The sequence below is a fragment of the Orcinus orca genome, chromosome 2 (assembly GCF_937001465.1).
Source record: "Orcinus orca chromosome 2, mOrcOrc1.1, whole genome shotgun sequence".
NCBI lineage: Eukaryota > Metazoa > Chordata > Mammalia > Artiodactyla > Delphinidae > Orcinus > Orcinus orca.
In genome coordinates this window covers 99,808,610-99,833,067 of record NC_064560.1, presented here as the reverse complement: position 1 = coordinate 99,833,067, position 24,458 = coordinate 99,808,610, and the positions used below count along the sequence as shown (strand labels likewise).

Genomic DNA, 24,458 nt, shown 5'->3' with positions numbered 1-24,458 from the left:
GTGGGTTTTCTAGAAGCTCTAAGACAATGTTAACTAAGAATGCTGATAGTAGATACTGCTGTTTCATTCTCGATATTAATTAAAAGTTTTGATGTTTTGTCTGTAGTACATACATATATATTTTTTTATATATATATATAGTTTTGGCAAGTAAACCTTATTGTATTTAAGTGGTTTTCTACTATTTTTATTGGAAATGGCTGCTGAAATTTAAAAAATGCCTTTAGTAATATATGAATTTTCTTCTTTAGCTTATCCATAAAATTAATTATGCTGATAGATTTCCTGATACTGACTCACACTTGCATTCTTGGAATAAACCCTCCTTGGTTATAATGTATTTTTTTCATAACATTACTGGATTTTACTTGCTAAAATTTAATTAGAATTTTGCCTTTATTTTCATAACTGCAACTGATGTACACTTTTTTTGGTGCTATCATTTTCATCCTTTGATATTCTATAGCTTTCGTCTATGGCCTTGAATAGTTTAGATAATATAGTGATGATCTTTATAATTTTTTTAATTAGAGAAACATTCAGCTGTGAAACCATCTGGTCATTGTGCTTTTACATATAGTCTTCTTAGGTTTTCAGCTTTTACTTGTTTATTGCATATAACATTTATTTAAATTATTTATGTGAAATACCTTCAAGCAAGAGAGGTACAAAGTTACTCATGATAATGAGTAAATGAAAGCATAACATTAAAGCACAGGAAAAATCCCAAACTAAACTGAAATTTTAATAATTCCACCTGAGGTAACTAAGCAAACACACACATTTTTCATGGGAAATAAGATTAAGCCACAGGAATGCTATGTAGTGCTCTGTCCAACATTAAAAGTAGATACAATCCACCAAAGGCGGGTGAGGCGGGTGGAACCAATAGCCTATATAGTGAAAAAGTTTAGTTAACTGTCAGGAGAAACTATGTTGGAGAATGGTAATAGTTCTCCCAGTTTCTAGACATACTCTGCTTAAGAGTATATTTAAACACTATATTTTTAGGAAGTACATTTGGAATAATTCTTAGTTCTTACAATTCCTGGGGGTCTGGGGCATTCATTCATAGCATGGCTGATGCTCTTTGAGCAGCCCATGTGTTCATTTTCTACCTTATACTCTCAAATTCTAAATGGAATAAGAGGTACAATGAGTCTATTACTTACTATTACTATTCTGTATTTACTAACAATGACATACAATGAGATATGTGTAGGCCCATAAAATAGGCCCATTGATTTAGGAATATAAAGTAAGGTAAGGAATCTAATGCACTTTAAAAAATAAAAAGTTTCTAAAAGGAAACATTTAATGGAATATAATAAGTTATTTCTGTGAGATATTTTCTGACTCTACTGTCTTCTAGGCTGGAATAAAATTAGTAAAATTAAAAGATCACGATAACAAGCATAAATTACACCTGGGTTATTATTAGTTTAGAGAAAGAGAAAAAAAGAAAGAGAGGAAAGAAGGAGGAAAGGAAGGAAGGAAGGAAGGAATGGAGGGAGGGAGGGAGGGAGGAAGGGAGGGAGGGAGACAGGACAATGCTTTTTTTCTCCCTAAGAAGGAAGCTTTTACTTTTATAGTCAAGACCAGGTCTAGAGTGAGGCAAGCAAGGCACCTCCCTCACAAAACCCGAGGAGGCAAGAGATGCAAGTGCCAGCCCTCACTTGTGCGACCCCGAGAGTGAGCTCTCCTTTACGAGTGAGGTGCCCAGGAGGCCAGGGTTGGCACTAGCACGACCTTGTCTTCTTGAATTCTGTGCCCTGGGCAGCTCACTTGCCTCTCTATAGTCCCAGTTCTGTTTATGTTAAATCCTTCTTCATATTTTCTTTTGCTTAATTTTGTTCTTTTCAGAGAACTTGCTGCATAGAAAAACAAGTACTTTTATTTTTAGATATTCTTCTTTAATGATAATGGTGTGTCTGTTTATAAATTTTCCTCTGAGTACAGATTTTGATAGAAAGCATGCCCTTTTTTACTGCTTTCTAGGTAGTTTACAGTTTTAGCTCTATTTTCCTCTTTGCTCTAAAAGTTATCCAAGAACTATTCCTTAATTTATAAGTAGGCTACTCCAGACACTTTTAAATTTTAAATTCCTCCTTGTCTACTATTAACTTTGCTATTTCTGTTTTCTTTTTTATTATATTTGCTTGGTATCTTTGTCCATCCCTTTATTTTCTTTATACTTTTTTATTAAAATTTTGTTTTAGATATTTTTCTTCTAGATGTTGTATAGCTGGTTTATTTATATTTCCAGCTCAATCTAAGCGTCTCTGACTTTTAGTGGGAAAATCCAGTCCTTCCACATTAAGCGTTATAATTGGACTCCTCCCACTAACTTATTTTATTTAGTTATTGGCTTATACTACTTATTATGTCTTACTTCTTTTTTTTTTTTTTTTTTTTTGCGGTACTCGGGCCTCTCACCACTGCGGCCTCTCCCGTTGCGGAGCACAGGCTCTGGACGCGCAGGCTCAGCGGCCATGGCTCACGGGCCCAGCCGCTCCGCGGCATGTGGGATCTTCCCGGACCGGGGCCTGAACCCGCGTCCGCTGCATTGGCAGCGGACTCTCAACCACTGCGCCACCAGGGAAGCCCTATTTCTTACTTTTAATTGTATTTATTTTTGAAGATTGATCAAATTGTTATTATTTCCCCTTTCCATCTTGTTAACATGACTTCTCTTGTGGATTTTCATTGTATTTCCTGTTTCCGTTTCCTGTTGCTCATGATCAGATAACTATTTCTTTACCATTTTTTTAAAACCAGATCTATATTTCTCCCACCAAAATACTCTATTCTTCCACCATTTCCACTCCAAACTTTAGCCAATATTCACTCCCCCCACCAGTTCCACAGCCACTCCACAGATGAGACCTTCGGAACATTTCCCTCCTTTCCACCCACACCTGATGCCCAGATTTGCTGAGATTCACTTATTATTTTTAGTTCCAGACTTTTTAGAGGAGTTGTCAAGGCAGGTGGTAATGTGATCAATTCAGGAGAAGAATAGACTTACAGAGTGGAGAGTCCAGACGCACTCAGCAGTCAGAGGGATGAGCTTCTCTGGGCTTTGTGTATTCAGGTGCTGGTAATATACTCTGATTTGGGGGATGGTCCCTTTTACCATTCTCCTAAGATTTTGTATTCTCCTGGCCCTTCCCCATGCTTATGGAGACTTTGACTCTGAGTTTGTTTGGTCACTAAGTAAAAGAAACTGGTAACGTATTCTTGGGTTATTTTGCAAGACTGAGTGAACTGAAAGTACAGGTCAATTTCCATACAGTTCCATACAATTTCCTAGGTCGATTTCCATACAGTTCTTTTCTCTCGTTGGTCGGCAGTTTTCTATATTGTAGTGTACAGTGTTGTAAATAAGCAGTCCAATGCTAGGATGATTCTTTCTTCTTTAGAAGTAACTGTTCTTTTCTGGGGAAACTTGTAAGATTTTTCTCTTTTCTTGTAGCTCAGAGATATAATATGCCTAGAAGTCTTTTCTATCATCAGTCTTTCCTGGAACTCTGTGAGATGCAAATCTCTCTTCAGCTAAGAAACTTTTCTTATCTTACTGATTGCCTCTTCTGTTGTATTCTCTACCCCCTTCTCGATTTCTATCCCTCTCCTGATTTATATCTCTCCGTGTTTTTGCACTGTGCTTTGAGGTGTCTCTCTTATCTTCCAGGATACTAATTCAGACATCAACCATGACCACTTTCTCCTTCAGTTCAACTCTTGAAATTTTTACATCAAAATCTATTTTGGTCTCAGAAAATCTGTGTGTGTGTGTGTGTGTGTGTGTGTGTGTGTGTGTGTGTTGCACTTAAATCTCCTTAAGTTTCCTTATTCTTTTGGTTCAAGTTATCTATGCCAACAGCTATTTCTGTACTGAGGGCTCTATTTGTAATTCGTCTCCCTGGCTGCTGGGCCCCGTTAGGAAGCTTCTTTTCCTTTGTTTGCTCACTGGGGCACTGTCCCATGTATTGGGGTATCTTAAGGGCAGCATTCCCAAAGCAGTGGAAGGAACAGTGGTCTCAACCTCCCCTGGCCAAAGCTTAGCGGCAGATGGGTTGCCAGTCCTCTGGTGAGGCACTAGGAGGAAGCCCTTCCCAGTCTTTTCACCTCTTCAACTCAGGATTGGAGGCAACTCAGCCCATGTGCTCAGCTCCTCAGGAACCAGGGGGACCAGGTACACTCACAGGGACCTTCCCCCTGGTACTCTGTCAGGAGGCTGAAGCCTCACCAACATTCCAGGCATTGTCTGCCTCCCAACAGCTGCTTTTCTCGGGAGAGGCAGGTGGGTTAAATTGCAAGTAGAAAAAATGCACCATGTGTCCAAGCTGCTAATCTTTCCAGAACCTCCTATTCCTCGGTTGTCATGTCTCAGAACTTCCTCACTTCTTATTTTTGCATTCCAAAGTGCTCAATAAATATGACTGAATAAATGCCACCACTCCTACCACAAATATTCTCTGGTGCAGCTTCTAGTCATTATGATGTTTTTAGAAGCTAACTCAAGCTGGCTTAAATAAAAAACCTTTTTTTTTTTTTTAATCTCACGAAAAAGGAAGTCCCAAGGTAGGGTGGGCTTCAGGGAAGCTTGATTCAGCAGCTCTTCAGTGTCATTAAGGTGAAGGGTTTTTTGTTTGTTTTTTCTCTCTCTGCTCTGCATCCTTGATGTTGGCTTCATCGTCAGGCTGACAGCAAGTTGGATGCTGCAGTCTCAGGCAGCACTAAGACCTGACAACACCCAGAGAAAGAAAAGTCAAAATCCCCTCATATTTTACTGGCCAGATTGGGTTACATGCCCATTCCTAAACTTGCAAGGGTGATGGGGTTGACCAAAGACCAATCATCCCTAACCACATGGCTGTTTGAGGAGAAGATACTTAAAATCGGGGAATACCTGCTCACAAGCTAAATGTTCTCAGCTCAGTGAGCAGTTTTTCACATGAAAACAAGAATAGTTGGCACTTGAGTGCGCACCATATGCAAGGTGCCTTACATTCTCATTTAATCCTTATCACAGTCCCCTGAGGTGGCTAATAGTACTATCTTTGTTTCACAGATGAGAGACCTAGAGCTTAACTAACTTTAACAAGGTCACACAGTTAATGAACCATCCTTTTCCTCCTTACAGATTCTATATGTCTGAATGCAGCTTAGCATTGCAGTTGGCAACGGAACACGTCCTTTACATATTAATTCCCTTGGACCCCATGTGAGAGCTATAATTAGGTACTCTACTTTAAGACAATGTCTTTCATATTAAGGAGCCTGGTAACTAGCTCACAGTGCAAATCATTAACGGCAGACCACTAGCTGTGCTCTCCCTGATGCAGCTGGGACAGTGCAGACCTGTTCAGCCATGCCTTGGAGTTTCACCTTTGTTTATTATATATCAAGCTCAAGAATCCTATTATAAAACAAGCCTCATGATCTTATTATGATACAGCTGAGCCCTATGTGGCTTATGCATTCATTTTATATATTCCCTTAGAAACTAACAAGTATCTGGCAAGTCAAACAAATATTTTATACTCCTGAGTACACATGATACTCTTTGCACTTGGGGCTTTGTAGTTTCCATGTGTGTGTGTGTTCAATTAAGTGTTTGCCTATTAAAAGCAGTAAACACTCATGGAACACAGAACCTATGTGGGGAAGGTACCACCTGAAGTTCTACTCCTCAACTCTCCTTCTCCCACTCCCAGGATAATCAGTTACTATGTGGTGTATTTCTATAGATTCCTTGTGCAGTGCATTTATTTTTCTTTAATTTAAAATAATTATTTATAGTAATATTCAAATACACATAAAAGTAGAAATGTAGTAAGGAAGCCCAATGTTCCCATCACCCAACTTCAACAATGACAATGTGTTGTGCTATATTTGACATCACACTATATGTAATTTTTAAATTTATTATAAAGAGAATCTTTCATAAAAAATTCATATACAGAAGGATAAAAAGTAAAAAAGTCCTATTCCTCTCCCAAGACCCTTAATTCCAGTGCTCAGAAATAATTTAACAGTTTTTAATTTATCAATCTAGAGATTTTCTATACATAAATTATATATTTTTACAAACTTCAAAAATTTCACACACAACAAATAAGGCCACACATATTTATTAATACTTGCTTTTTCCACTTACTGTATCTTGGAGGTCTTTAGAAGTAAATACCTAGGAGTGGCCTGCATTCTTCAGCAGCTACAGTGTCCCACTGGAAAAGATACTTAACGCAGGAATGTGAAGCGGGTGAAAGCTACTTGATTTGGAAGATATGTAAATTCTATCTCTAAAGCCAGAGGTTTACCAAGTGGGTCGTGTACACACCTAGGTGTGTGCAAAAAGACCCAATGGACGGTGGGAGGAAATACTGTAGCTTCCATTAATTTTTAACTCATCCCTTTTAATTTTTGCATATTTTAAAACAGTAACAGTATAACACATTTGCATTATTTATAAATAAATATTTCCATGTTACGAATGTGTACTCAAGATTTTTAAGTATGGAGTACACGATGAACAAAGTTGGTAACCACACTCCCAGGCCACCGTTTTAGTGAGTGCCACAGAAAGCAGGGATGCTTGTAAGGCTGAAAGAGTAGGCTGACGGCCTGACCTCTGACAAGTGTTTTAACAGACGTGAAACTCCAAGCCTCCTAAGAATTCCTTAGGTAAGGAGAACCTGTCCCTGGCTGGGGATCCTACAAAAGTACCCACCATCTAAGCAGCAATACACAATGTTTCTACAGAACCCAGACTCTTGGGGGGGGGCGGGGCGGGTAGGGAGGAAGAGCAGGACAGTTTCCTAGTTTGGGAGCACTCTATATTATGATAAGACCCTTTTAGAGACCAAAATCAGTGTTAGTATATTAGATGCTCTTAGGGAAACCTCGTTTTTAAAATAAAAAAAAATCAATAAAAATAAACAAAAACCCATTTGACTTTTACTCAGCATTTTCATTTGACCCTGGAATCCATATCCCCTCCCAACTTTTTTTTTTTCTGAATACTTATTCTAAAACCTATGGAACTAGAATTTTGTGGGAAAACTTTACAGAAAAACGTTGCTCTGGACTTTTGCTGCAGGAAAACACCATCTACAAAATGTTTAATTTCTACCTTTTATTCTGAAATAGTCAAATAAAAAATACCATAGATGATTTAGCTAAAGAAAACAAACACTTATCCACACATACAAAGAAGCTAGGGCCTCCCCATTTAATTTCTAATTTGAGCTTTCTTAATCCATTTCTTCTGCCAGGAGTTATATATAATTTGTTGCTTATACACTCCAAAGCTAAGCTGTGCTTTTCCCATTTGTGCAAAACATGGTGGGTATATTTTATATTCTATAAATACAAATGCATATTAGATTTTTTTTTTCATTTTATTGTGCTTTGCTTTATCACTCTTCACAGATACTGTGGGGTTTTTTTGTGTCTTTTTTTTAACATCTTTATTGGAGTATAATTGCTTTTTAGATTTTGAAAGGAAATTTCTCTCTGGGGGTGAGAGGAGGAGGTTGTGCTGCCAGGGGATTTAGAATCAGAGACGTTAAAAAGTTACAAGTATGAGTGTTGATAAGGTTGTGATGAGACTAACTTTTGTGCATTATTTTGTGAAATTAGCTTCATTGCCTATTTTGCAAAGCACACACCCTATACTAAAATACAAATGTTTATTGAACACTTACTATAGCCAGGTTCAAGGAAATGGAGATCAATAAAATTCAGCCCTGTGGAAGAACCAAGAGGGAAGAGACAATCCAAGCAGAGGGAAAAGCATACCCACTGGCATGGAAGTACAGCAGAGCATGAAACAGTCAAGGAACTGCCCTGCAGTTAAATCATTTCTAAAAGTGACAGCAAGTTTGGCACTAGTTAGAACAAACTTTTACCAAAACTGCAAAACTCAGCTCAAGCATATATCCTTTGGAAAGTCATCTTGGCTCCCATATGCATCGCCTCTGAGTTTCTAGCTATACTGTATTTATATAGTTTACAGCACAAATCCCTCTGCATTATGATTGTTGGGTTTTTTCTTTCCACTAGATTACGAGCTCCCTGAGAGCTTGGATTACAGTCCCTGGGGGGCTGAGGACAAAATGCAGCAGGTTGATAAGCAAATGGGAAATGAAGTAGCCACTGAGAATAGATGATCCTTTCAAGAGCTTAGCTTGGATGAGGCAGGATTACACTGCAATGTGGTATGTGCTATGACAGAGAATGTACAAAATGCCAGAGAGCAGCAAATTAGAGAGACACCTCACTCAGCACAGTACGAGGTTAGATGTCCTGATTCTGAGTTTATCACAGTCATGACACAGATGTCAAGGTCTGAAAAGCCAAGGGCCTTTCACACCTCTCAAACTTTTGCCGATATCCTTAGGAACCAAGTAAGACATCTGCCAAAGTACAAGCCAGCTCTTCAGTAAATGAATACGTTATGCAAAAATGAAAAATCATTAAAAAAAATACACAAAGGAATATGAATGGCTGGGTTCACATATAATGAAATCAAGAGCAAAAAATATTACCTTTCCCCAAAGAAAAACTAGTTATCAGTGCCCAATATATAACATTCACTATTAATAAAAACCCTATTTGACCTATTTAACCTCTCTTCATCCTTCAGGGTTGGGCTCAAGCATCACTTTCTTGGGGACACATTCCCTATCCTTCCTGACTAGGTCCCACCTCCTTCCTCAATCCCATCCCTGCATGATCAGCTCTTGGACCACCAAGGCCTCCCCCTCACAGCACTTACCATGGTTGTTACTGACATGTCTCCACATGATTATTGGATTAGTATCTATCTCACCTCCCAGCCATAAGCTTCACAAGGGCAGGGACACTGTAAGTTCACTACTGTATTCCTATCATCCAGCAGAGGTGCTGGTGCAACCAGGCGCTGAACACAGATCTGTCCAATGAATAACTGAGGCAAGCAGTCCACACAAATCAGCACGTGCATACCACATGAGCAAAGAATTCCAAACATTCTGAAAAGATTTCAAGGCAGAAGGGAAAAAAATGGTTAACAGGTCAATTAAGTTAATCAGAGGTCCTACTAATAGGGACTTGCAAAAAATAAAAACTAACTACAATCACAAAACCAAAGTAATGAAAAATTAATCATAATATATTGACACTTTATAAAAACTGGCCTTTTGGGTTCAGAAATACAGAGGCTAACTGTCCAAAAGGCAGGGGGAAAAAAATAAAATATACATCGAGAATGAAGAATAAAATTGTCTAATTAGTTCAGTATTATCAAATAGGCTTCACTTTTCAAAATGATGTCTAAAACTCACACAATGGAAACACATTTTATATAAGACAATCTACACTAGATCAAATTATTCTAATTTCTTTACATTGAGAACAAACAATTCCAAGATATCTTTTTAAAGATACATTTCCACCTCCAGGGATCATTATCATTTTAAAAAGAAAGAGTAGAATCTAGTTTACTGTACTGAGCTACTTAACACTTATTCTAACATAGGACACACAGGTTAAATATGGATCATCTGATCATACTCCCTGACATGTTTTAACAGAAAATAAATATTTTCTTTAACTAGCTGTTAGGCCCCACAAAAACTAGTGAGCCAGGAGGGATCTAATGGCCTGCTTGACATGATTGCTGAATGACTGATAGCTTCAAGCATTCACCCTAGCAGTTGAAATCAATTAATCACTCATTGTAACTGGAGCAGAATATAATTAACTATGTTTGCTTGACTGGTTCAAGTATAATTCCACTAAAATCACTAAAAAAAACCCATTAGGAATATAGGCCATTATCAGGAATTGTTGCTAAAATAAAAACAGTAATGAATGAGCGTCTATATGAACTTAATTCACGTTTTTAAAAATTTTTTAAGAAAATGTTGAATACAAGCACAGGTAGAGAAAACAGTATAATGAGTCCCCAAGGGGCCGTCACCCAGCTTCAACAATTACCAACTCACGGTTAGTCTCGTTTTCAGCTTTACTCCCATACCCTACCCAACTGCAGCTCGCAATTTTTTTTTTTTTAAATATCGGCTGTATAAGCCTTCTATTTTATTTTATTTTTTAACTATTTTAATTTAATTTTTTTATTTTTGGCTGCGTTGGGTCTTCGTTGCTGCGCCCGGGCTTTCTCTAGTTGCAGCGAGCAGGGGTTAACTCTTCCTTGCGGTGCGTGGCCTTCCCATTGCGGTGGCTTCTCTTGTTGCAGAGCATACACTCTGGGTGCGTGGGCTTCAGTAGTTTCGGCTTGCGGGCTCTAGAGCGTAGGCTCAGCAGTTGTGGCGCACGGGCTTAGCTGCTCCGCGGCATGTGGGATCTTCCTGGACCAGGGCTCGAACCCTTGTCACCTGCATTAGCAGGTGGATTCTCAACCACTGAGCCACCAGGGAAGCCCTGCAATTTTTGTTTTAAGCAAACCTAAACACAGTATCATTTCACTTTTAGGTCTTCAGCGTGCGTCTCTAAAAGGGCTCCTTTTTATAAATGTAACCATGATACCATTATCACACCTAAAGATAATTGCAAAAATCCTTAAAATCATCATATATCCAGTTAGTTTTCCTATTTCCTCATTTTTCATTATTTATATCAGGATCCAAATAAATCCATAGGTTGTATTGGCAGATAAATCTCAAGTCTCTCTTAATCCATCTTCTTCTTTTTTCCTTGCAAGTCAGTTGTTGAAGAAACAGGGTCATTTGTCCTGTAGTTTTCCAGTCTGGGTTTTGCTGATTGAAGCCTTTGTGGTATCATTTAACGTGTCCCTTTATTTCCTGTGTTTCTAGTACAGAGGCAGTTAGACCCGGAGGCTTGACCGGGATCAGATCGGACTTTTGGCAGGACTGCTTCAGAAGTGGCACGTGTGTCTCCATTAGGAAGCACAAATTATTGGACTGCTGTCTCTTTGTGAGGTTAGCAGCCACTGCTGCTTGTTGTCTGGGTCCATTAATCATTGTTGGGGTACAATGGTGATATTGTATCACTTCTCTATTACCTGGAATATTTCTTTAAGAGCATATTCCAAAGGTAACTAGGATTTTGTAAACTATCATCATTAACTCACAGAGTAAAACAGCTTTGGCCAGTGGAAACTTCTTCAAGAGGCCTCCTTCAAGTGGCTTCTCTTGTTGCAAAGCACGGGCTCTAGGTGCATGGGCTTCAGTAGTTGCAGCATGCAGGCTCAGTAGTTGTGGTGCACGGGCTTAGCTGCTCCACCGCATGTGGGATCTTCCCAGACCAGGGCTCTAACCCGTGTCTCCTGCATTGGCAGGCAGATTCTTAACCACTATGCCATCAGGGAAGCCCCTAGAAAATCTTTAACCCACTTTTAATTCCACTTTTAGGAATTTATTTTATTATTAGACTTAGGATTTTCCTTAAAGGACTGTTTAAAATAATGAACAATCTGAAAACCTAAATATCCAAACAATAGGGAATTGGTTAATTTTTAAAATGTATAATACATCCATAGAATGAAATATTTACAGTCATTAAAGTGATGCAGATACAATATCAATGTATTGTTAAATAAGAAAGGTGCACAGAAAAAAGTCTTAAAGACTATATCCCAAAATGTTAACAATGCAAACTGGGCTGTTCTCATGTTTCCACTGGCTGGTTTAGGATTTGGCTACTTGTCCATCTGCTTTCCAGTCTCCAAAATGTTGTTATCTTCTCTTCGATATTTCTTATCCTTGTTGGATACGCTGTTTTCTTTCCCCAGTCACTATGATTTTAGCAGAGATTTTAGGAAAGAGCAGAGGCTAATAAATACTTTGCTCAACCCTCCATTTTTACCTACTATCATGTTGCTTTTCATAGGAGAGAACAGATACTCTGAAGAGCTTATCAATTACAAAATATATGAATTTCTACTGAAAATAGTGCATACATGTATGTATCTAAGACAAACAATACAGTAATACAGAATACAAGGGTTCATTCACCTGTATCCTAATAATGTAAAGGGTTGGATACATAAATGATAGTGGAAAAACTAAACTGGTAATAAACAGAAAAAATGATTCAAATGGAAGCTGTTTTCAATAAAGAACATAAAACCAGAAATGCTGAAACTGAAGCTGAGCTCTGTGGGGCAAACTAGTTATCCTTTTTGTTACTTAGAAGTCAAAAGTGTTTTTCAGGAAACTACAATTTCTTGCGACTGTAGTGACTTCTCTAGAGAAAAACTGTCCCTGGCAGCTGCTTTTAAACTATATCCAACTTCCTCTCTAGTTTTGGGAGACCTTGACTCTTTAAATCTGGATAAAGAACATCACTTCTTATACCCCTGAAGATGGGCTGTCCAGTTCTGTAATGGACTTACTACACTGACCCTCTTGTACTTTCGATTAGAAATACTTAGGAAATTAAAAGCCTTCCCAAGCACATGCACCCACAGTTGCACAGCTGCCAAGGACACTAATCTAATCCCATCTTTGGAGAAATAATAATCATTAGGTCTTAAAATGTACAGACCACAGGGACCGAAATAAGAACTCGAGAGTAGTCTGCTCAATTTGGAGAAATCTTCAGTTTTCACTAGTCTGTGAATATAACAAAAATGAAGTACCTCAAAGCACAAACTGCTGAAGACACCTCAGAAAACAAGACTTATCGGATAAAGCTGCCATTCCCTAAAAGAAGTCCTTCCCAAAACTGTATATTGCCTGACACTATGGAGAACACTAGTCCAGAAACTGTAATAATTTATTCTATTGCTGATTTAATCTAAACAAAATTTAAATATTCAATTGTAAGTAAAAATAATAAATTTGCAATCATCTGAATCAATACTGATGGTTTCATAAACAAACATAACTAAACATAATATACATTTTGAGGTTTCTAAATTAAAGTAACTAAAAAGTATTGCATATTTTTACTCATTTAACAAATACTACTTATTTAAGCTGGCCTCAATATATTTAATAAATAACTAAGTAACTTGGGTTTGGGGCAGATTGTTCTGTGCAGGGCACCACTCTGGGCTTACAATTCTTTTTCTAGGTAAGACTGAAATATCAAGTCTCTTCTTACTTGCTATGAATTTGACAAAGCAGGAAAACGTGGCTCAAATTTAAATACACTTATCATCAAACTAGACTTTTAAAATAAATGAGGTACTTAGCATTCAAAACTTTGCAAAATATATATGAGACCAGTTTCCAAAATGACTCAGCTCTTCTGCTAAGACAGACACGTTTAAGCACTTTGAATATTGATTAGAAATAATGTAAAGCAGTTGAGACTGTTTTTCAAATGTTCATTGTGTGTAGAAAGAGATATCTAATAATAAAAGTTTTACATGAAGTCTTAATTAGGAATAAAGATATCTGTACTTGTGTGGGAAGAGACCATCCTTTCTGCTTAACAATCTCTTTCGTTTAGTAAGGACAAGCTGCCTTGCCAGAAGCTTCTTTTGATAGTTCTCAGAGCTCAAAGAGTAGGAAACCTTCAAGACGATTTCATCAAGTCTATTTATTAATGCATTTCAAGTTTCAAAAAACCTTACATCTTTGCACAATACTTTATTTTTTGCAATTTTTAGTAAAAATTTCCAAAGTGAACAAAAAGATACTGTATAAAACACAGTGGACATTAAACTGACAGTAGTATTAGATCTCATTTGTCTTGATCCTTTTGTTTTACCACATCTTGATTTGCAGTGGAAAGAGTTCAGTGCACGCATCTCTTTTCAGAAAACATTTAACTTAGACTCAAAATAAAATGGGGCAGTATGTACCTGCCAAAACCCTACCACAGGATAACATTACAAGCAAAAAATGTACATGTTCCAAAGTCTACCACACTCAAGAAGTTACTAATAACTCTTGCAGAGTAAAAGTCACCATTTTAGAAATGCAAACCCACTTCCAACCTTTGCACAGTCCGAAAACAAAGGCATTTAAATGATTTAAAAGCAATTACATATATATCTACCTACCTGTTTGTTTAGAATTATTTATAGTCTATCTGGGGTTTCATGTACAAAATTCGTCTCTAAATCATGTACAAAAAGCTGTATTTTGAAAAAAGTCACCACATACTGTACAAGTTTACAAGGAAGAGATCCCATTATTTTCTCTAGCATTTTTGGCCTTGCTGGCTTGCGTCACATTATGAGAATGATTGTGTAAACCTTATACTCTTAAGAAAAAAAGAAAAAAGAAAAAAGCCAAACACAAATCTTTTCAACTTTCCCTAAATCTGCCTCCTATGTGAAGCCAGGAAAATCATAGCTGTTTACTTCTAATTTAAGTGATATAGCTGGAAAACAAGAAGCAATAAATATGTCACAAGCTTAAAGTTTTTTTGTAATGCCCCCTTCCATTCCTGCATAGCAATAAGCCTGTTAATACATTAAATGCTTTTGCCTTCTTTCTTTAAAAAGCCAATTATTTACACCTGTTTAAAAAATAAATTTGGAATGGGACATTGTGCTGTTTCACCTTCATTGCAGTTAAAACATTTTAGGGAAAAAAAGTGTCAGAAGGCCTAGCTACAATTTTAACTACTGGTTGAGCAAATCACTCTTCTTTAGTGGTTACCAATGATCAGTGATGATATGCTGAAAACGCTGTTCAAATATTTTGATAAAATAGAGACACAGCTTTTCTTTTCTGTATCAGACAAAACCAAAACATAATTAGCATACAAATAAGAGGCTGCAAATAAAAAGAATCATTTCACTGACATAACTGCTACCAAACATGAATAAAACTTCACCTATCACTTCAAAAATGGAATTGAATTAGAAAGTTTAAAATAAGTAAGTGGAAATCAGACATTTACATGAAGAACTAAGCCTGAAGTAGTAGTATGCTGCATATGTCCAGTTTGCACTTAACTGTGTTCTTCAGCATCGTCACTCTTGTGCTCTTAGCAGCCATTTGATAAAACAAAATGAATATCAGAACCAACTCCATCACAAGGAAAAGGTAAACTGATTCTCGTTTCAAAACTGCCTGTGTAAAGCATTACAGAATCCTGGACCACTGAATACCACCATTCTCTGTTATCCTGAGTATGTCAATTAAACAGTAATTTTTCATTAAGAGCGGAAAAATTTTATAATACAAAGAAACATCCATATTGCAATTTCTGTTTACAATTGCACACAGGAGTACAGTGTACGTAAGAAATACATGTCTGCATATAACAAGGTATGTACATTGGCAAGTGATGTCTCCAATGTTGAGGTGGTCGAGCCTCCTAGCCTTGATTGGCAGTTGAAAAAAATATATATATTTCAATTTGTGATAAAAGTTTATCGAGAGCCAAGTTTGCCTGCAAGTGAAGAAAATGCAGCAACGAAGAACAGGGAACACGGGGCACATAATAATATTCTAAGACTTTGTGCCATTAGGTTAAAAATATCTGTCCATAAGAAAATTGGGTTCCTTTTTCACATCCCACCCCCAAATTGGAATTTTCAGGCTTTAAAATTTAAGTAATTCCACCTGATCTGAGGACATGATCTCTTGCCATTTTTTTCTTCAACTGTTATTTGTGAGGGTTTAGTTTGGGGATGATGATTTAATAGGTTTCTCTTTGGAGTGAAGTTTTCCCATTGTAGGCACTAGGAAGAACCAAGGCAAAAGCTGAGTTAACGTCTCATGTGTCCCATCTGATAACTCTCCCGGGGCCTCTGACGCTGGGGTTGCTGAATGGGCTGGGGAGGTCTCCTCCTCTTTAAAGTGCCTGTGCGTCACAAACAAAAGCAAGAGAGATTTACCATGAGCTTTTTAATCTTTAAAAACAAAGCTGCCATTTCAGTAAAAAAAAAAGGGGGAAAGGAAAAAAGGTTCTAGATCAGCATTGTCCAAAACAAATATAATATGAGCCGTATATGTAAGTTTCTATTTTCTGGTAACCACAGTGAAAAATGTTAGAGAAACAGGTAAAATAATTTTAATAATATTTTTATTTCATTTAACCCAATATAGTCAAAATACTATCATTTCAAGATGTAATCAATATAAAGAATCATTAATGAAATATTTCATTTTTTAAATACTAAGTCTTCAGAGTCTGTATGTATTTTATATTTACAATACATCTCAATTGAGACTAGCCACATTTCAAGTGCTTAACAGCTACAACTATTAGATTAATATGGGTCTGAGGATAGACTCCATGAGGAAGAAATTGCTGGGTGTCTTCGAGCAAATGACTTAGCCTCTCTGAAACTCAGATGACTAACAAGTCTGTACAATAGGGATAATAACTAACTCAGATAGTCTGTTGTGAGGATTATATGATAATTCACGAAAAAGTGCTCAACAGTTTTTGAGAGCATTCAATAAACAACAGTTAAGAGCTGGAAAATCCTTAAAATGAAATTAAAAGAATTGCATCATTAAATGAGGCCATAATTGGTAATGTATCTAAAAAGTGTCACTTGGCCCTTGGAAATCCCTAAGAAACTGACATCAGTTCCAGAGTGCTAATTTGCTAATTTACAAAAAGCAATGACATCAAAATCAAATTTCCTTTGATTCCCACCAAGATACTGTCCCAGCATGACCGCTGACCTCTCTTGCCTTAAGATAGGTAAATATAGGGGAACAACTGAGGGAAAATGGAGAAAATTATAAGAAACCCCTAGCTTTAAACAACTTTGTGTAGGGCAGTGGATTTGGCCTGAGGCAAGAGGCTTCAATGAGAAGTGAGTGGGGGGCAGGAGAGGGAACTACTGCCATTTACCTCGGGCCTTGGGACAGTGTTGTCCCACACCTACTTCGCAGGTGTCCTGAGGGGAGCGTGGAAGCGACACCTACCTTGGAGAGGGGGTGGGAGAGACAGGTGGGGGCCTAAACAACCCACAGCAGTCGCTTCCTTACCCTGCTTCTGCAAATCCCCTCGTCTAAAGAGGGTATCTCCTCCCAGCCCTGTCTCCCTGAGAGGTAAAGGGTGGTGGAGACTTAGGAGTTGTTTTCAGAGACGGAGAATAACTATGGTTGTTTGGTGACTGAAGCCTCTACACCACGACTCTCCCACAGACTGGAACTTGTATTTCCCCATAAGCATCATCCCTAGGGAAAATGACTTTACGTGCCAGAAAATATTTCAAGAGCACGAACGTTAAAAACCATAACTGAAGCATAGCTATTAGAATAGAAAGAACAATCATTTAGAAGTAGTCTATCATAATAAAACCAAAAAGGGAAGATTTTTGGATTTTCTTTTAAAGGATATATTAGCATTAGCAAAGGATATATTAGCATTTTTTTAAAAGGATATATTAGCATTAAATCGGCAGCCATAAGCTAGACTGGGTTGATTAAAAAAAACAACAAAAAAACACACACTTAAAAATCAACTACATAATTCATCCAATAATCCCATTCTCAAGGAGAAAGTATTATATATTAGTTACTGAAGACTCATTTATAATTCAGTTCTACTTGCTAAATGGTTCTGAATAATAAAAATATTGCTCAAATTGTCTTACCTGGAAGAGGTTTAGGAGGAGGCAACTTTGGATTACTACTTGGAGTATGAACACTGCATATCTTAATAAAACCGGCCATTAACATGATCAGGGCAATTCCCATAAGTAATACTGCCCACCAATAAGCCTAGAAATAAACAGATTTTTCCACTGAAAAAACTATAAAATATTTTAGAGTATTTTACATTATATAAAATATACAATAGGATACATTACATTTTAATTTTTAAAGAACATCTGTTCATTGGGAGTTGTAGATATCATGTAAAAGCATATATATATTAATCTCTAAATAAAAAGTACAAAGGAGAAAACAAAAATCACCCATAATTTCACTTCCTAGAGGAAACCACTAAATCTTATTTTCATTTCAGTCTCTTTTCTATATAACTATGTTTGTCATACTCAGAAAAACACACGTGCAAAACTGGGGTCATCCTGCATATAGTTTATATTGCATTTTCCCATGTTACTAAATATTTTCTGATTTAAATACTTCCTTCCCTTCTTTTACCTGTTACTTTTACAGACTTTGCTTTTTATACTATCCAGTGACTTAGAAGGTATATAACTTGCTTTAAATTCTACTAGATAGATTTTTAAAATATTCTTTAACCTATATTTTTTTCTAATCATCAAAGCTAAGACTGAAATTCTTTTTTGAGACCCCTCTTTCCTGTTTCTCTATTTCATTTGGAACTTGAGTCCCAGACTACTGTTATTAAATTATTCCTATACAATGTATCTTAGTTCTCATTTTATATATATATATATATATATATATAAAATATCTATTACATATATACTCACTTATTTAAAAGTTAACTGTCTTCTTTAATATGAAAAGTGGAAGGATACACACATTCTAGAAGCAGGTAAAGTTTACCTCTAAGAAGGTACTAAAAAATTTCATTTCCAACTTAAGTCAAATTAAATCAATTAGCCAAACAAAAAACCTTCAAAAACTACTGACATAATCTTATTTATAGAAAAATTACTGTTGCCATTCTTAATAAATTTAAGTCTATTTTGCAATTCAAAATATTCAATTTTTGTCTTAAGATAGCATGTACTAATAAACATCATACAAAATAGTAACAACTAGAAAACTATGAACCTTATATTGGCTTATGCAGATTGTTATAATACATATATAGTTATTGCTAATTATTGCCAATAAAACTCCCATTTAAGAAGTGCTTCTCGGATCTGGGGTCTTAAAACCAGCAGTCTACTACTTCTATACTGTTTTCTTTATCCAGCAGTGACAATATAATTAAAGAAACAGAAGCTGAAATAAAAATGAATGTTGTGGTAAAATACCCCAAGCCACTTTCCCCGTGTGTGCATAAAGCCTTTCATACATATATATATATAAACATATCAATTTAATTTTGAAAGAATCCCAAACTTTTAGAAAAGTTCCAAGTACAGTACAAAGAAGTTTGTAAAATCTGGAACCATCTGAGAGTAAACTGCTACCATGATGTCCTGTTACACTTGAACAATTCAGCATATAGTTCCTGCAACTTAAGGGGGTTTTCCTAGATATTAAGGGGGTTTTCCTAGATAATCATAACAAAATCAGGAAATTGGCATTGTTACATCACTACCATTTAATCCTCAGACCTCCTCATTCAAGTTTTGCCATATGTCCCAATACCATCCGATTCAGAACTGTGCTGCATTTACCAGCTGTGTTTCTTTAGTCCCCCGCAATCTGGAAACAATCCACAGTCTTCCCTTAGTTTATATAACTTGACACTTTTGAAGATTACAGGTCAGTTATTTTGCATTGGCATGTCCCTCAATTGGGGTTTCTCAGATGTTTCTTTATTATTAGATTCAGGTCATACATCTTTAGTAAGAATATCTCAGAAGTGATGCTGTATTCTTCTCATTGCATCCAACCAGGTGACACATGACTTTGATCTCATTACTAAGGACGTTAACTGGATCACTTGACCAAGGTGTTAACTGCCAAACTTTACCAAAAAGATACTCTTCTCTTTTGTAGTCAATGAGTATTTTGTATGGACATAATTTAGAACTATATAAATATTTTATTCTTCATAAAACTTTAAATTTATTTATTCCCTCATGATTTCCTATTTTCCTTAATGGGTTATAATCCATTACTATCATTATTGTGTCTTTTGGGCATGTCCTCACCATTCTTTGAGCACTTCAGTTGGCACAAGGAGTTACAGGTTCATCTTGTTCTTTCCCTGCCCCAGCACTGGAATCAGTCATTTCTCCAAGGAGCCCTAGTTCCTTTAAAAACTGGCCCTCCTAAGCAGACACCCTCCTCACAATACTTGTACTCTGACATCACAAGCCAGTCACCCCTCCACAGGGTTCAAAGGGCACCCTGCCCTGTGCCAGTACAGCTCCCCTCACCAGGCATGGATGCCTTGCTTGGCCTCACCTAATTGCCTTTAGGAATGAAGTGTTCAAGAAAGGAGAGAGCAAGGGGTGATGCAAGTCAGCCTTACTGCCGAAAGATTTATCTTTAAAGAGAAGCTACAAATCTGAATTTTTACATGAAATCTGTTTTTAAATGCTAACAACTCATTCAAAATTTCTAAAAACAACAGGTAGACCATACAAGACACATTTGCCGGGCTGAATCTGGCTTGGAAACCACAGCTTACAATCTACTTTTCAGAAGCCATTTCTTGCATCCTACTGAGATTGCCAGATAGTTTTCTAAAACTTTCTTTCGGTTTCTGTAGAAAATAATTTTCAGAGCACTGCTCTTCCCTGTGAGTCTTTAGGTTAATATTCCCTTTCCCTTGTTAAATAAATTTCCCACAGGCTCCTGTTGTTTTTCCTGTTTTATTCATCCTCAAATAACAGACCTGCTATTTATCAAAAAAAGGGCAGGGTTTAAGTCCTGTCCTCAGTCTGTCAACTCAAGTGCTGGCTGATTCCTCTTTTCATTTCTGCCTACTGTCACATGCAGAACTATATGCACAGCTTTTGTCATGTTCCAAGCATCCAGAGGCCTTTTAAATGTGGCATTCAATGAAGTTAAGACCTTCTCCTACCTTTCCTGTCTGCAACTCTGACACTCTGACCCAGTAAAATCATTAAGAACCAAAATCACCAGCTTGTACTGCTACAAGTACTCTTCCTGCTCTATACCAGTGGTTCTCAACCTCGGCTACACATTAGAATCACCTGGAAACTCAGATACCTGGACGAAATCCCAGGCTCCAGTAGGGTGGGGGTGGGATCCTGACATCAGCAGTTTTGTTAAAGCTGCCACATGATTCCACTATGCAGCCAAGACTGAGAACTACTGGTCTCTACCAAGGGTCAGCAGACTTTTTCTATAAAGAGCCCAACAACTAACATTTTAGGCTTTGTGGGCCATATGGTCCTGGTCAAAACAATTCATTTCTGCCACTGTAGTACAAAAGCAGCCATAGATAAGACACAACACAGGTGAACGTGGTTGTGTTCCAGTAAAACATTACTTACAATTCAGTGTTCTGGTGGAGGGCCCAGGGAACTGCATTTTAAACAAGCATGCCCGTGACTAGGATGCAGATGAGTGCTTCTTACTCAGTGTAGATATGCTGCCATTGTGGTACAGGACCATTTTGAGCAATGCAGGAAGTTTAGCATACATGGCCCTCATCCATCAAATGCCAGTAGAGTCCCTCAGTTACTCTGACAACTACTGGTAATTTCCAAATACCCTCTGGAAAGCCAGTATCACCTCTAATGTGATCCATTTTATAAGCACAAAGGGTCAAGGGTCTTCCTACTACCTTCAGGCTGGTGGGCTAGTTCTGTTATGGGAGATGCCCTTCCATTCCTAATGTTCACTATATTCTCGAACACATTTCCTTCCTTCTAGTCTTCCACATGGTCATCAGTGTTACAACTACTTAAAACACAGAACTATGTCATTCCTCTATGTAAAACCGTTCTTCAAAAGCTTCCCATCGGGCTTCCCTGGTGGCGCAGTGGTTGAGAATCTGCCTGCCGATGCAGGGGACGCTGGTTCGAGCCCTGGTCTGGGAAGATCCCACATGCCGCGGAGCAACTAGACCTGTGCGCCACAACTACTGAGCCTGCGCTCCGCAACAAGAGAGGCCGCGATAGGGAGAGGCCCGCGCACCACGATGAAGAGTGGCCCCCGCTCGCCGCAACTGGAGAAAGCCCTCACACAGAAACGAAGACCCAACGCAGCCATAAATTTAAAAAAAAAAAAAAAAAAAGCTTCCCACCAAAGATCTCCAAGATAAATCATTAAGTGGGACAGAGATAAAAAAACAGAGCACACAATGAACTGCGGCCCAGTAAATATATGATTCCACTTGTCTTTTTAAAATATATTTTCTTGTAAAAATACAGTTTCTGAAAAATATATAAGAAACTCGTCTTGAGAGGACTGGGCTCCAGGGAAAAAAGGCGGCTTACTTTTCAACATATTACTTTGTCAATTAAAAAAAAAAAAAAAGGATAATCACACTTTTCAAAAGGATAAAAGTGAAAAAAATTTTTATTTAAAATATTTCTTATGTCTGTGACTATTTCAGCTGCTCTCTCTTAACAAAACATCCACCTGTCCCTCTACTTACTAGTCCTTAAGAACTTAGCTTTGGTATCACATCCTTAAAGAAGCCTTGTCCAAATAGGTTCTCCTATTTCCTGTGAAAACATGATGCAGAACTGAAAATATGTTTCTATGTGCTTATCCTCTCTATCCCAAACTGGACTGCAAGCTTTTTGAATTTATATTCTATAAACTCAGTATATACTCTACCAAAAAGTACCTGTTGGACTAGTTATTACACGTGAGTCATTACTCCAAATACTGACTTATCGAAACACTTCTCATTTATAATATTTATTTATTATATCTAGATTGCACATTTATTATATCTAGATTGCACACACGCACAAATAATGCAAAAGGTTCTTACAACAGAGGACATAAAAAATTATGGTTTGACACCTCTTCTAATACCAGTTTTTCAGTACCTATAGAGTTTTAAATAGAGATGCAAGTAGTATGGCAGTAACAAAAGCAGACTGGAGAGAGGAAGCCTGAATTTAACAGTGGTTATAACTTCGTAGAAAACAAAGGTCAAAAGGACCGAGTCCCAGCTGAGATCAAAAGACATTTACGAAAATGTGGCACCCAGGTCCTTGAGAATTTCCAGTCCCTTCTAGCAGTGTTCCTGGTTTTCCTCTGAAATCTTCCAGGTAACTATATACCTCAAAAGCCCAAAGCTGAGATGTTTTCGTGACAATGATAGTAGCTCTCAGAAATAGAAATTCGCAGTGGATAGAAGATAGCAAGGAAAAACCAAACAAAACAATAGTGCATTTGAGAGTGTTAGTAAATATGGTCACCTTTGGTAGAGAAGATTTTTTTAAATGCCCCCTTCAAGAGAGAATTATCAGAGAGTGGTAAATGCTAAATCACATGTTTTCTCATATACTATAAAATCTGGAAAAAGAATACCAACCAGGCTAATAAGTGCAATATATGTGTTTCATCTCAGAAAAGAGATCACAGTTTGTCCACCTGTTAAGAGTCTGAAATAAAAGAGAGCTGTCATTCATTCAACAGGCATTTAATGAATGTAAATTATGAGTCAAGCTCTTGTCTTTCATAGAAACAAGGGTGTTAAGTGAAACTTAAGAGACAAAGACATCCAAAAGTTTAAAAAACAGCTTAGAAGTTAACAAGTACTAAATCAAGTCTGAGAAAATAATTCTACATAAGAAACAGATAGATGATGTTCAATACATCCACTTATATGGCCAAAAGAACACAAAGTAGAAAAATTAAGTAAAAATGACAGAAATGAAAGGTCAAAATTTGCCAGTCTAATTTATTATGTTCTAATTACAATAGTTTATTATTTAATAATCTAAATAAACAAAAAGGACCTATAGGCTAACAAAACAATAAAACAGGTTTCACTCAAAAAACTGTGAGGGGGAAGGGGCAAGACAAGCCATCAAGTCTCTTCAGACATAAGATAATCTTAGCTGATGTTAAAGATCTCTAGAAAAAGTTAATCATATAATCCTTTTGGTGAATTTCCAGTGATAACAACTCTCAGTCACAGCAAACACGCTCTCGACTTCCGGGTAGTCACAAGACCATGTGGGACCCACAGTCCCTTGTCAGGATACTGATTATACCATCCTGTAGGGGCAGAAAGCGCCCCTTCATCCTTCAGAAGATACCATTGTCTGGACTCTGACTAAATGTTCTTTTATCCTTCAACACTCCACGCACCACCCCTCTCGAAAGCAACTGGCTACTAATCTTCTTGTTACTTTATACTTAGCCTGGGCAAGCAGGTTAAAATACCACTGAGAGATACCTGAAAACATTACAACTTCAAAGTTAGGATAATATGTATGATTTTTTCTTTTCCATATAAGTTATGACACAGTAATCTGCTTCATTCATCTAGCAAACACATACTGACTCCTTACCATATGCTAAGCCCTGTGACAATACTGCATCTTTGTTGTTCAAGTTTCGGTAGTGATATCTATGAGGCCTATTCTACTAGGCAACAAAGGACTCTGGAGGTCCACAACCACCTTCCATTTTCAACACAGCAGGAAGACAAAGTAGAAAATTTCTGTTACAAGTCTTTTAAAAAGGAGTCATTACACTGCAGAGACTGTAAAAATGGTTCCCAAGCTTTAGCATGCACCATCACATACCGACTCAGGGGTCCACGTGGGACCTGATCATTTGCATTTTTATCAAGTTCCCAGGTGCTGCTGATGCTGCTGGTCAGGGGACCACACTTTGAGATCCACTGGTCTAGATTAGGGCTTGGCAGACACTTCCTATCAAAGGCCAGACAAATATTTTAGGCTTTATGGGGCCAAGCAGTCTCTGCTGCAACTATTCAAAGTGCAAAAGCAGCCATAAGCAATATATAACTGAATAGGCATGGCCATGTTCTGATAA

The 24,458-nt window shown here is 37.4% G+C and overlaps 1 protein-coding gene across 3 annotated transcripts in view; it reads right to left on the bottom strand.

The window, feature by feature from the left end:
- Nucleotides 1-13,503: 13,503 nt before the first annotated feature.
- Nucleotides 13,504-24,458, bottom strand: part of ADAM10 (ADAM metallopeptidase domain 10) — a 135,121-nt gene continuing 124,166 nt past the window's right edge. For all 3 annotated transcript variants that reach the window (XM_049705990.1, XM_004274677.2, XM_033437014.2), the window contains 2 exons: nucleotides 17,495-17,621; nucleotides 13,504-15,741 (listed from right to left, as the gene is read on the bottom strand). In XM_049705990.1, coding sequence (XP_049561947.1) covers nucleotides 15,647-15,741; nucleotides 17,495-17,621 — 222 coding nt within the window. In that variant the 3' untranslated portion in view covers nucleotides 13,504-15,646. The remainder of the gene's footprint in view (nucleotides 15,742-17,494; nucleotides 17,622-24,458) is intronic.